Here is a 13,059-nt window from a genome sequence, read left to right as displayed (position 1 = left end):
CCCCCATTGGATAAAGACTCGGTTTTTATAAGTATCTCAAAACAGGGTGTACTCGGCGAGTAGCAGGACCAACTCGCCGAGTAGGTGCATAGTTATCCGTCTTGAATCAGGAATCGTAGCTATCTTCTGGAATATCCTTGTGTACTCGCCGAGTAGCAGCGAGTAGATGGGCTTTTGTCCCTTATCTTCATTCTTTGGTCTTCAATTGCTTTCCCTTGCTCCCTTTTCACTCCCAAGCATGTCTTCTGGACTAAAAACAAAATTCAAACCATTTTAAGTACCTTTTGTCCACATTATTCACATAATTAATTAAAAATGATTAAGAATGTGTACTAAATAATTAACTAATTATGCACATATCAACCCCTTAATCAATGTTTTAAATGATTTTAAATGATTTAATGGGGGGAATACAACTAGAAAACAACATGTTATTAAATCATTCATATGTATTTTATAACTGTGTTTTCATCTAACAGATTTCACATACTAAAAAATGTGATGCATGAAATGGTTTTCTGTCTTAAAAATACTTTGTTATCAAATGTATTACTTTTGAAATATTTAATTAAAATGACATCAAGTCACTCTTTACTATTGTTCAAAACTCTTAGATATCTTACAAAACCATTTTAACCTTCTTGAACAAAACTATACTTATACACATATGATCTTGTATATGTATTGATGTTATAGTTTTTCATCCTTCATTCAGTTTCCCACACTCTTGTGTAGCAAGGGTGTATAAACATACTTGAACAACCAACTACCTTTCAGTTAATTATCATAGGGATAGTTAGAAGATATAAAACATTATTCCTATTACAAGGAATCACATAAGAGTCAGTTCATTCATGAGTCTATACCAGTACATTACATGATACATGAGTACACTTACATATGCTTACATGATACATGAGCACATTTACCTAGGCTTACATGATACATGAGTACTTTTACATAGATACATTTACCCGAATACGCTTACATGAATACCATACATGAGTACTATTACATAGATACATTTTCCTGTATACACTTACATGGATACTTGTACCTAGAGTTACTAGGAAGATTTATTAGTACCTTTTATGTAAATTTTCCTGCCTATCCCAGTTCAACAGGATATCTAGATGTGACTAACCATTCCGAATCCCATCTGATTAGCACCAGTGGTCGATGAACATCTACGGATGCCTAAGGTTACTACTTATATTAGGAGTCAATTACGAGCCTAACCATTCCTCGACCCTAATGTTTGCTACAAAGGTTGATGACCATCTACGGAGGTCTAAGGTTAATACTTTTATTAGGAAAACGTTTACAGGACTAACCCTTCCTCCCCCTGCTGCTGCTACAGAGGACAATTGGACAATCTTCGGATGTTCATTAGGTTATACATTTCGCTAATCGTGATTTCGTGTTAGTCCTAGTACCAAAGGATGACACTTACATGATTATATTTTTCCTATTACTTTATTTTGTGATACATTCACATAAACGATGAGTTAGACTAAGTACTGTTTGTAATAGTCCAAAAGAAGGGAAAACTATCATTTTACTTACAAAACATTCGGGTCTTGGTAGAATACTACATTGTCATAACAAAACATTCGGGTATTGGTAGAAGACTACATTATCATAACAAAACATTCGGGTCTTGGTAGAAGACTACATTTCATACTAGTAGGAAACATGAGATTTTCTAGGGTTTTTCATAATTATATCAATTGTTTCATTTAAAGATTTACATGGCATTCATAACAGCTTTTCAAAACAAGACATGACACTTAAATACTTATGAATTCACCAGCTTTAGGCTGATACTCGCTTTCAAAATAACTTGCAGGTCACCGGTTAGATAGGTATGATGGCCAGGTTTTGAGAAGATGGAGCACAAACAAGACTCATCTTATTTTGATTATTCATTTTATTGTTATACATTATGAAAGAACACACATGTATTAAAACTTTACTTATAATGCAATGGATGATGTTGTTGCTTGTTACTACTTTGCACTGTTGTGATACTGTACATGACGTCCTCCACCCCAGAACGTTTCCGCCGTTCTTGGTTTTGGGGTGTGACACCATTATACTTCTGGGCTAATGCAATTGCGGCTACATGCTATACCTAGAATCGATCCTACTTAATTGAATGGTTCTCCATTACTCCTTATGAAATTTTGAACAATCAAAAACCAAACGTGAAATTTTTTTCATGTGTTCAGTTCTAGATGCTTCATTTTCAACTCCAAGGAGAATCGAAACAAGTTCGATGCCAAGGCGGACGAAGGAATTTTCTTGGGCTATTCCTTGAACTCCAAGGCATATAGAGTTCTCAATAAACGCTCGAAGAAAATTGAAGAAACATACTATGTCACCTTTGACGATAGTTATGTTAAGAAGTTAAGAGCAACCAAAGATGTATCACAAGACATATTTCCAAAGAATGGTCAGGTTACTATTTCCATCTCAAATCTTTTCGATCAATTCATGCTCTTGTTTGAAGAGCCTCAGAAAGCAATTGACTCAGAATCAACTGCAAAAGACAACAATGTTGACAACTTAAAACAAGTTGTAGATGATGTTGCTAGAAAAATGGCTGATGATCAATCCAAAGGAACTGAAAGTATAGACGGAAGCGAACCTTCTGGTGACCATCCTACTATTGAGGGGGAGGGTTCTTCTCCCCATCATGATCAAGGTTCTTCGTTCCAGGGGGAGAACTCATCGCTAAATACAACAGCCTCCACTGAAATTCCAACCAATGAAGGAGGTACAAATGCTGGTCCTGAACAGGAATCATTCTTCGAGGGGGAGAAAACAGTTAGTGAAGATGACAATTTGTCTGAACTCGAAGAAGAAATCAATACTGAATTGGATCCCATCTATGATTCAAAATTTCCTCCACTTGTGAAATGGACCAAAGATCATCCCTAGACTCAAATTATTGGGCAATCCTCTGAAAAGGTGTTGACACGATCCCAAATCAAAGCGAGACAGGCTGCTCTATTTTCAAAAGTTGAGTTTTGTATGTTCAATTCATTCGTGTCCAAAATCGAGCCAAAGACTGTTAATTCGGCTCTTGATCATTCAGACTGGGTTCAAGCCATGCAGGATGAGCTAAATAAGTTTGAAAGAAACAAGGTATGGCGTCTTATTCCAACACCAAAGGATGCTTCGGTTGTCGGTCTCAAATGGGTGTTCAGAAATAGGATGGACAAAGAAGGAAATGTTATTCGTAATAAAGCTAGGCTAGTAGTCAAAGGATATTGTCAGGAAGAAGGAATCGATTATGAAGAAACCTTTGCTCTAGTGGCTAGACTGGAATCTGTTCGTATCTTTCTAGCGTACGCTGCTCACAAGAACTTTGAAGTCTATCAGATGGACGTCAAATGTGCCTTCCTCAACGGTGAACTTGAAGAAACCATATATGTTGAGCAACCACCGAGATTTGTGAACAAGAAGTATCCTGATCACTGTTATATCCTTGACAAAGCTGTCTATGGCTTGAAACAAGCTCCCAGAGCATGATAGGGACCCGAAGGCATTTTTATTAATCAGGAAGCATATACCAAGACTTTGCTCACCAAGTTTGGAATGACGGGACACTCCAAGGCCAACCGACGAGAATCTCATCTTCAAGCAGTGAAGAACATCTTTCGCTATCTAAAGAGAACTTCCTCTCTAGGTCTATGGTATCCAGCCAACTCTGGATTCTTCGTGCAAACATTTTCAGATGCTGATCTGGGTGGCTGTGGATTGGATCGAAAAAGCACCACAGGAGGATGCCAATTTATGGATGGCAAATTAGTCAGTTGGCAATCCAAGAAACAAACTTGTGTTTCGTTATCCACTGCAGAAGCCGAATACATTGTTGCGGCATCTTGTACATCTCAATTCGTATGGATACAGAGTCAGCTTCAGGATTATGGCTTAAACATGAAGAAAATCCCCCTATACTGTGACTCTGAAAGCACAATCAAAATTTTTCACAACCCAGTGCAACACTCGAAGACAAAGCATATCGCACTGAGATATCATTTCATCAAGGATCACGTCGAAGATTGCAACGTAGAAATTCACTTCGTAAGAACGATTGATCAACTGGCAGACTTTTTCACAAAGGCTTTACCTGAAGCAAGCTTCAATAAGATCTTACAAGGCCTTGGAATGATGCAAGCCGAGTCAGTACCAATATCGCCTTCTCTCTCTTAAAGGTAACAAGCGAAATAGAGCGAACCTATATGAACCGAAATGAATCGAGCGTTCGGTCTATTTCGGGTTCGGTTTATTTCGGGTGAAGTTGGTCCATGAACCGAAATGAACCAAGCTTTCAGTCTATTTCGGGTTCAGTCCTTCTGAACTTGTTCATTTTTTTTGGCGTTTTCAAGTGTTTACTTATGTACATCTTTTCTCTATTTTTTTTCTCTCTTATTAAAAAAAATTATTTATTTTTTCGCTCTCAATGGCTTTGCTTAGACAAGTAAATAGTTTTCCTAGTTAGGAGTCCCTAGAAGCATGTTGCTGTATGTTGACTAAAGCCTCGATAGATTTTGAGTGAGGCCTTAATAACATGATATATACCAATCATGCTTTCCCAATCTAGGCTATGTTATTCACTCTAATCATGAGCTACCTTACTCTACTCACATTGAGCTTAGAGTTTTCTGCTTGGTCCTTCTTTTCTTTAATGCAGAGGTACTTTCGCTTCTTATACCATCTCTATTACCTTTCTCCATTATAATTCATTTCATCAATATAACCCTTGAGACTCTCAGTCTTAACCACTGAGGTTTATGGTTATACAAAATTTGCGTTCATGATCTTAGTTTCATGCCACTATGTACTAAGTGAAACCCAAAATTCAACACCATTAATGAATTGACGGTGAATTCAATAATTCAAGATATTACTTGTTACCCAATGAAATCTCTTTTTGTTTTTGAGTAATCTTTCTGAGATTACCTTTCACCAAGGTGTCTCTAACCCTAAAAGATTCAGTTTTTTTTTTTTTTTTTGAGATTTCTTAAACTTACTTGTCACTGTAAATTATTTCTCACCTACTTGTTCAACAGATCACAATGATCTCACAAGTACTTCGTTCTATTTTGATCTTATGTTAAGTATCGAAATTATGAATTGAAGTGAAAGCCACCCACTTTACCCTTTAAAAAGATGCCTTTCAAGACTTCTGAACAAGTTATTGATTGTTATTTCATGGGAAACGAAGCAAGCACTTCAATGTCTCTCTTGACTTTGAAGGAAGTGATTTTTTCCCAAAATCAATTGATTTATGTCTATCTACGACATCACAGTCAATCACAAAATACTCGTTTTATTTCTTTATCTCTTACACACTTTGCACGAAAATTTTTAATTTTCCAAAATTCTAAGCTTTACATAGATTATCAAGGCACAAATACTCAAGCGTTATACGGTGAAACGATTGGGTTGAAAGGTCGTTGACTCAGCAGAAATTCAAACGGTTTGGCGATTTGAAAAAGGTGAGTTTTTATCAAAAGGCGTGAAAAAGGGGAAACATTTTTCTCTCTCCTACGTCACCTTTGGCATGCCAACTGTTCCCACATCAAGTCAGGCGCGTTTTTAGAGATACTCCAGGATTACATCCGGATTCTTCTCTCTCATCCTTGTACGTATAAAAGGAATTGGAACGATACTCTCTCAACCTTTATCACTTCCAAAAAGCTCTCAAAGAAACTCGACTATTTTCTGCACTGTTCATCATCATTCTCAAGCTCCAATAATTGTAGAATCTTCATTTGTTCATGATACCTCAATTCGTCAACCCCTCCTCACAATAAAACCCCAGCAAAACCTAATCATCGATCTTACTCCTTCGTTTATGAGTCGTATATGCTTTATGTGGTTGAGTGTCTCAAATACTCACCACTTGTAGATGCACTGACAAAGGTTGAAATTGTGCCAATGTCGCTCTTATCCCATGTCTAGTCCACGGCGTTCTATGACAAAGCCAATGAGCGTATCCACTTCTAGCTTCACGATGAGAAGGTCGCTATCTCCAAGAGCCGATTTTGTGCCCTAATCAGTCTCTCACAAGACCCATCTCTGGTAAACCCTAACTCTATTACTACTGGCCAACTGTTTACCATGTTTTATCAAATGGGGTATACTGAAACCCTAACAACCATCACAAAGTTCAAGAATTCCTGCCTTCCTCCTCAATGGAATGGCCTATTCACACTCCTGTTCAAGGGTTTATCTGAGTGAAGTGCTGGTTCTGACGGTGCTAGAAAGGCCTTCATGACGGTGATGTATGGGTTGTACAGTGGGCTCAATCTTGACTATGGATCTATCATTTGGCAGCAGTTGGTTCAATGTTTACTTTCTTCATCAAAGCACTCCGAAATTTCCTGTGGGCGTTTCTGGACCATTATCACCAAGTGGGCAATGGATCGCAATCGCATCCCAATAATGGCGAATTCCTTACTTTCTTCAATCACCACTTTTCATACGATGAAGATCATCGTCACTGACCCCACAAAGTTTTCGTACATCGGCTCCATTCCTGAAACAATGCTTGGTTGTATCTCAGCATCAAGCAATCTTCTTCATCTATATAGAAAACGCAAGTTTGTTGGTCCACGTGAGCTTACTCCTACAATTCTTTGTTCTATTGAAGAAGATGATAAACCAGCCAAAAGGGGCAAGAAACCTGAATCGCAAAAGGAGGGACCTATAGCAAAACCATCCAACGGGCAGACCCCCAAGAAGAGGAAAACTGATCAAGCAGCTCCTTCTCAACCACAACCCAAAAAGCAGAAGAAGCCTGATAGGAGACTTATTCTTCAATCCTCAAGTGATTCAGATTCAGAATATGTTCCTCCTAAGCATAAGAGCGCTCCAACTACAGATTCTGAGAACGAAAGTTCAGATGAAGAGGCTTCGGGCCGCGGTGATACTCCACCTCGCTCCCCATCTCCAGAAATTCTGGTTCGTTCATTGCCTCCTTCACCTCCATCTGTTACCATTCCTGCTTCTATCCCTCCTATCTCTCAAACAACCACTTCTCAACCCTTTACTTCCATACCTATCCCCACTCCCATTTTCACAGATACAACCTCTACCACCACTACAAAACCTACCTTCACTATTCTCAAACCTCCTGTAACCGAACCTACTCAAACAACCGAACCTCCTAAAACAACCGAACCTTCAACTTCCTCAAAACCCCTATCTCCAACACCTTCTACAGAAACAACCCCAATTTTAGGCGGTGAGGACTTGGAGTTTGACTCTACAGACTTCAGTTCTTATCGAGTACAAAGTGAGGATGATGACGACGAGCCTATCACCAAACGTCATCTCAAAGCGGTAAACGAAAAACTGGATGAATTGCTTTCCTCCTCTTCCTCAGGCGCTTATTTAGATGCGGCATTAAAGGCTCTGTTCTCCTCAATTGTTGTTGAACATTCAGCCTCCTTAACTGTTGCATCCAAGGCTATTTGAAGCCTCCACTTCTTAGTGTCAACAGGCTTCTCAAGCTGTTGATGTGTCTACAAAAGAGTGCAAGGATGGGACCGCAAAAGTCGATAAACTAGTTTCTCAGGCTCATATCTTTTTAGATTCTTTGCAGGATGCTGCTGTCAAGAACGCTGCTATAGTTACCTCTTCTGTAGAAACTCTTCAACAAACTCTTCAATCTGAGTGCTCGAAGGTTGAAGCAGCATGCCATGCTATTCAGCAGGCGAATGAAGCGTTCCATGCTAATGTTAACGAATGCTTATCTCAACTACAAGCGGACTTAGCTATGGAGAATGGGCTTATGGATAAGCTTGTCAGACACACAAATCAGCTTAAATTGCAAACTCATAAGCTGCGATCTGCTCATGCTGAGATTGATGACCTCAAATCAGAGAAGGAAGTTATAAGGAGTTCAGCTGTAGAGGTTCACTGCATTCTTCTTCATCTCATTGAAGGTCATGATCCCCTTGTCACTATCACCACCCGACGACATTTAGCAGATAAGCTCCGACCGGCCCTAGACGTCCTCAGTCGTATCGAGGGTGTTCCGGTGGTTGGGGTCCAACCGCAACAAGGGGGAGAGAAAGAGTTCAAGCAAGAGAAACAAGAGACGAATCAACCTCTTCCATCTAGCCCCAAGCCAGCTGCTGAACCGAAGGGTAATGAAGCTTCGTTCAGCATCAAGGAAAAGAAAAAGAAGAAAATCGGTGAAGATGATACTGACAACGAAGATGATGTCTACGTTGAAGTTCCAAGAAAGCCTGTCCCAAAGGTTGCTTCTTCACAAAAACAAACTGAAGAAATTTCAATGAAGGAGCGATCTGAGCTAGAATAGAAGCGAAAGGAGGCGGAGCTCCTTGAAAAGAAAAAGGCCATGTTCCCTGAATGGACCAAAAACTCGCTTCAGAGGTGTGCGATCGATGAGCTAGCTGTTCTATGGCTCAAGCCAACAATGTCTTTCAGCCTTGACAACTCCAGGGATGCGCAGTTCGACATGTCAATCACTAGAAAGGCATTCGTCTTCCACTGTTTCAATTCGACTGCTGCAATTCCATCTCCAAACCCGAAGGTAGATAGGGATATGTTAGATTTTTATTTGGAGTTTGCTCAACCTCAATACCAGACATGGAGTTCGAAGAAGATAACCACCATCAAGGTGATGAAACCCTATTCAGCAGGGAAATTCATCAATGTCAAGTTTAGGGTGACTAGAGGAACCGAAGGCTCTGTTCACCACTTTACCCTTGCTGATCTACCGAACCTTAACCCCCATGACTGGATACTCCTCAACAACATTCTTTTGTCAAATCCTTAGGAGTATCAACTGATTATTGATCATGTCAAGCGTATGCTTGTCTGCTACATACACGAGGTAGCAAAAATGGACCAGGAAATTGCATCTGCTATACACAAGTGACCAACGATCAAACCGATGGGCAGAGCTGGCAATGTTAATTCCATGATCAAGGGGAAGATAGATTCCAAGTATCACACAGTCATGTTTCTCAGGGGCGAAGGTCAGAAATGTATGTTCGCTCTTGTTGACAAACACCTCTTCTCGATGTCTTGTCTCGAGCATATCTTGGAGATCATACAGAGGTGCGACCAGAACAGTGCATCAGATAAAAAGTTGTTTGTCGACATGCTGAGGTGGTACATTCTATTTCGACAGACTCTTCTCGCCATTATTCCTAAACTATTTAAAGTTATCAAGACAGTGAGGCCTGCTCAGAAGAAATAATCTCTCACCTCATTTGACGCAAAGGGGGAGATGGTTGAGTCTGGTGGATTGCGTCATGGGCTCGATCCATAGCCTAGTTTAGTTGCTAGTATTGGGCCTATCCAGTCGTGCATAATTTTGTTTTAGGGTTAAAGTATATAAGCTGCATGCATGCAGACTTAGAAAACGACGCTTTTATTATTTTCATTTACATTGCTTGTAAACCTTAGCTTGCCTCTACAACGGAAAGTTCTTCATCGAGCTCTGCTGAGGCGTGACTCAGTTTTGAATCATAAGCTCTTATTTGATTCTGATCTGTGTTCGTTCATAATTTGTTTTTATCTGTTATAATTCTTTTATCGTACTTGTGAAAGATCTAAACGATCAAAGAGTCTTGAACTCATCAAAGGGGCTAGTTCATTCGGATGTAGCATGCCCGGATGGATGGTAAAGCTTGTAACATTGTATGTTGGTAACCTAGTTCGAACCCCACCCAAGTTTTTTTAGTCCAGTTTTATTTTAGCCCCGATTTTTTTTGTTACGTTTAATAAAACTTCATCTTAGGGCAAAAACGCGTTCCGACTTCTCCTCCTTTCTTCTCCCTTTTCTGCCTCCGACTTCTCCTCCATTTTTTCCCGTCCTCCGCTCCTCAAACGCGACCACCGCTCGTCCGGTCGATTTGCTGCCTCCATCTCCGAAGAACAGTCGCCATCGCAGGGAGACGATTTCGAAGACGCACACGAACACATACCCTTGTTCGATGAAGACACAGTTGCGTTCGTCAACCCTGCTTCTCCGTTTTTCTAACCGGCAATCCGTGTCGCCGTCTCCATCTGCCCTCCCCATCTCGCCGGCGCATCTGCCCTCCTAATCTCACCGCCTCCTTGCTCGATTTGTTCCCAAAGAAAGGTAAAACCCTAGTTTTGTTTTGATATTACTTCGTGTATAAGATGCTTAATTCATTGATAATGTTGATTTGCTTTGTTGAATGTGAGGTTTTAGATTATATTTTAGGTCGAATTTGAGGTTTTAGGTTAAATTTTGGTTAAATTTATTGAAATTCTGGTAACTAGTGAAGCTGATCATGGCTTGGTTAGATTCATTAGGTTAAAATTTGGTTGAATTTAGCTTAATTCATTGGTTAAAATTTTCATTTTTTTAGAGCCGAGCAAACCACCTCGTTATCTTTCCTTGGCCCTTCCCATTGCAGAAATTGATGTTTTGTTACTAATATTTGTTTCTTTTTGTTACAGATGTTCTATTATTAACCACTACACAATCTATGTTAGAAGTTTAATTAAACGGTTAGCTTTGTCCATTCTTCCTCTACTAGGTAAGTCTTGAACACATTAAGGTAAATTGACGACTCTTTGTTTAACATCCTTTTTTAGCTAGCATGTTACATGGTTTTTTTGTTCGTGGCATTATTGAATACAATTTTAGAATAATTAGGGTATATATGTTTTGAAAAAGTAGCCATTAGGGGCATTCCAACTGATATTAAATTTTTGATGTTGTAGAATGACAGTAATCTATGAATAATTAATAAACAATGAATAAAAGTAGGTTGTTATTTTGGCAGGTGCTTCCTTTAGCCCGTGAGTTTTTGCAGCTGCTTCTTCGTGCCAAACTAATGTTCTTTTATTTTGAAGGTGAGTATACAATGGTTCATTATTTTTTACAATAGTTTATTATTTTTTACAATCTACCAAGCAATTTTATTATATATTTGGCAGGTTTATATTAACATATATTAAAGCATGCAGCAAGCATTCTATGAATCAAAGACTGAGGTATATCTTAACATTCTCTTAAATAAATTAAAAACTTCAAGTGAACTGTGTCTTGTGTTGTAGGTGGTTACAATTCATCATTATCGAAACAAAAGGCAAATGAAGGTTGGAGATTAAAAGTTAAGTATATTGCTATAAGTATTATAAAAAAATGCATTGTTATAATAAACTAAAGTACATTGCTATTATTGTTTAAGTATTGAATTGTGTTACAATTTTTTTGGGTTGATAGGTTATGTGCAGAAGTTTCTACCATGGAACAACAACAACAAATGAAAGAACAAATGGAAATGGTTATGCGGATGCTGAATATGTATAGAAATCAACCCTATGCTCCCCTCGATAATCCACCTTAGGACAATTGATAAGTATTTTGGAACAACTGAATTTGTCAACACTTGATATTGTTTGTTTGTGCTTATTTTTGTATGGTATTTTGGACAATGGAATGAAATGTGTCAAACTTGGTATTAGGGATGTTTTTTGATGTATTGTATATGGTTTTTGGGACAAATTTGAATTGAATGTGGTATTTGACAAAAAAATTGGAAGATTTTAAATTAATTTTTTTTAAATAAAAACGAAGCTAGCTACGGATTTCCGTAGCTATTTAGGTCCGTAGCTATTCCGTAGCTATGTGCATCCGTAGCTATTCCGTAGCTATTTAGGTGCGTAGCTATTCCGTAGCTATTTAGCTCCGTAGCGATTCCGTAGGAATTCCGTAGCTATTTTTTTCCGTAGCTATTCTGTAGCTATGGTAGCTACGGAATTTTCCGTAGCTATTCAGTAGCGGTTCCGTAGCTAATCCGTAGCTATAATTTAGCCACGAGCCATTATGCTACATCCATTTTTCCATAGCAATTTCGTAGCTATCCGTTTATTGCAATGGAATAGCTACAGATTGTGTCGTAGCTATTGATCAAGTTTTCTAGTAGTGTTAGAGTAACCCATTCTTTAAGAATGTGATAACGATAAATACTTCTTTTAACATATTTTCTTATTCGGATTTGAAATACTTTCAAAATTATTTAAATGTACATATATGTTAATAATGCTTAAAGAAATTTCTTCTAAATTGTTAAAAATTTGTTGTCCTTTTATTTTCCAAGCAGTACGACAATTCTTTAAAAATTATCATATCAAATTGAATAATTAAGTAGTTTTTTCAGGATATTATATATAAATAGATATTCTGTAAGAATATGTGATGTTCATCACTTCATATGATTTGAGATGACTCTTGCAAACACTTATCAATTTCTACAAGATTTTTTTTAATTAAGTTAATTTTTTGTCTATTCTAGAAGATATGGAAACTTAATGTATTTTTTTGTGCAAGTGTTAATGTCAAATACTAGTTATGTAATAAACATTTTGTGGTGCTAACTGTTTGGTTTTTTATTAACATTTTTTTTAGAATTATGGATGCCGTTTTATTTCTCGTTAGAAATCTAACATTCAAATATATTATAGTATGCGATTCCATTGAAGAGTACGGAAGTCATATTTGATGATGGTGGTTTTAAGCCTTTCATTTGACATAAGAAAGTAGAGCATGAGAAGTTGGTTGTGGGTATAGAGAAACCCTATTATAATTAGGTCAAAGGATGTGTGACACCAGAGTATAAGAATCTGGTTATTCATTGATATGCAGTTGACTGATCATGATATGAGGAGATAGATTTGCAAGCAGTTGACTGATCATGATATGAGGAGTTATCCTCATACAAATATATAATATCATCATTTGTTTATTTTCATTTGAGAGTGGTTTTCAATTTTTTGTTTATGCGCGTTATGTTTTATTAGATATCAGAATAATTATTTACATTTAATAAGATTTGGATTACTACATTAGAGTATTTATAATTTCAATAATATATCAAATTCTTAAATAATTTGTGTATTTTCATTTATTATTACAGCATAAGGTTAATTACTACAATAACATGTTTGATTCTGCAAGAATATTTTAAATAACATGTTAGATTTTTCAAGAATTTTATATTTTCCCTTTATTCTTAATCTTCTGTATGT

At 37.7% G+C, this 13,059-nt stretch overlaps 1 protein-coding gene across 1 annotated transcript; it reads left to right on the top strand.

The window, feature by feature from the left end:
- The first annotated feature begins 1,986 nt into the window (after positions 1-1,986).
- LOC145009941 (uncharacterized) lies at positions 1,987-2,943 on the top strand. Its single transcript, XM_078968553.1, has 2 exons — positions 1,987-2,024; positions 2,232-2,943. The coding sequence occupies exons 1-2, from the start codon at positions 1,987-1,989 to the stop codon at positions 2,941-2,943; spliced, it is 750 nt and encodes a 249-aa protein (XP_078824679.1).
- Positions 2,944-13,059: the final 10,116 nt, after the last annotated feature.

Source organism: Lactuca saligna, chromosome 1 (genome assembly GCF_052625555.1).
Source record: "Lactuca saligna cultivar CGN05327 chromosome 1, ASM5262555v1, whole genome shotgun sequence".
NCBI classification, from domain to species: domain Eukaryota; kingdom Viridiplantae; phylum Streptophyta; class Magnoliopsida; order Asterales; family Asteraceae; genus Lactuca; species Lactuca saligna.
The sequence above is the reverse complement of the archived record's forward strand: the minus strand, read 5'-3'. Positions and strand labels throughout refer to the sequence as shown.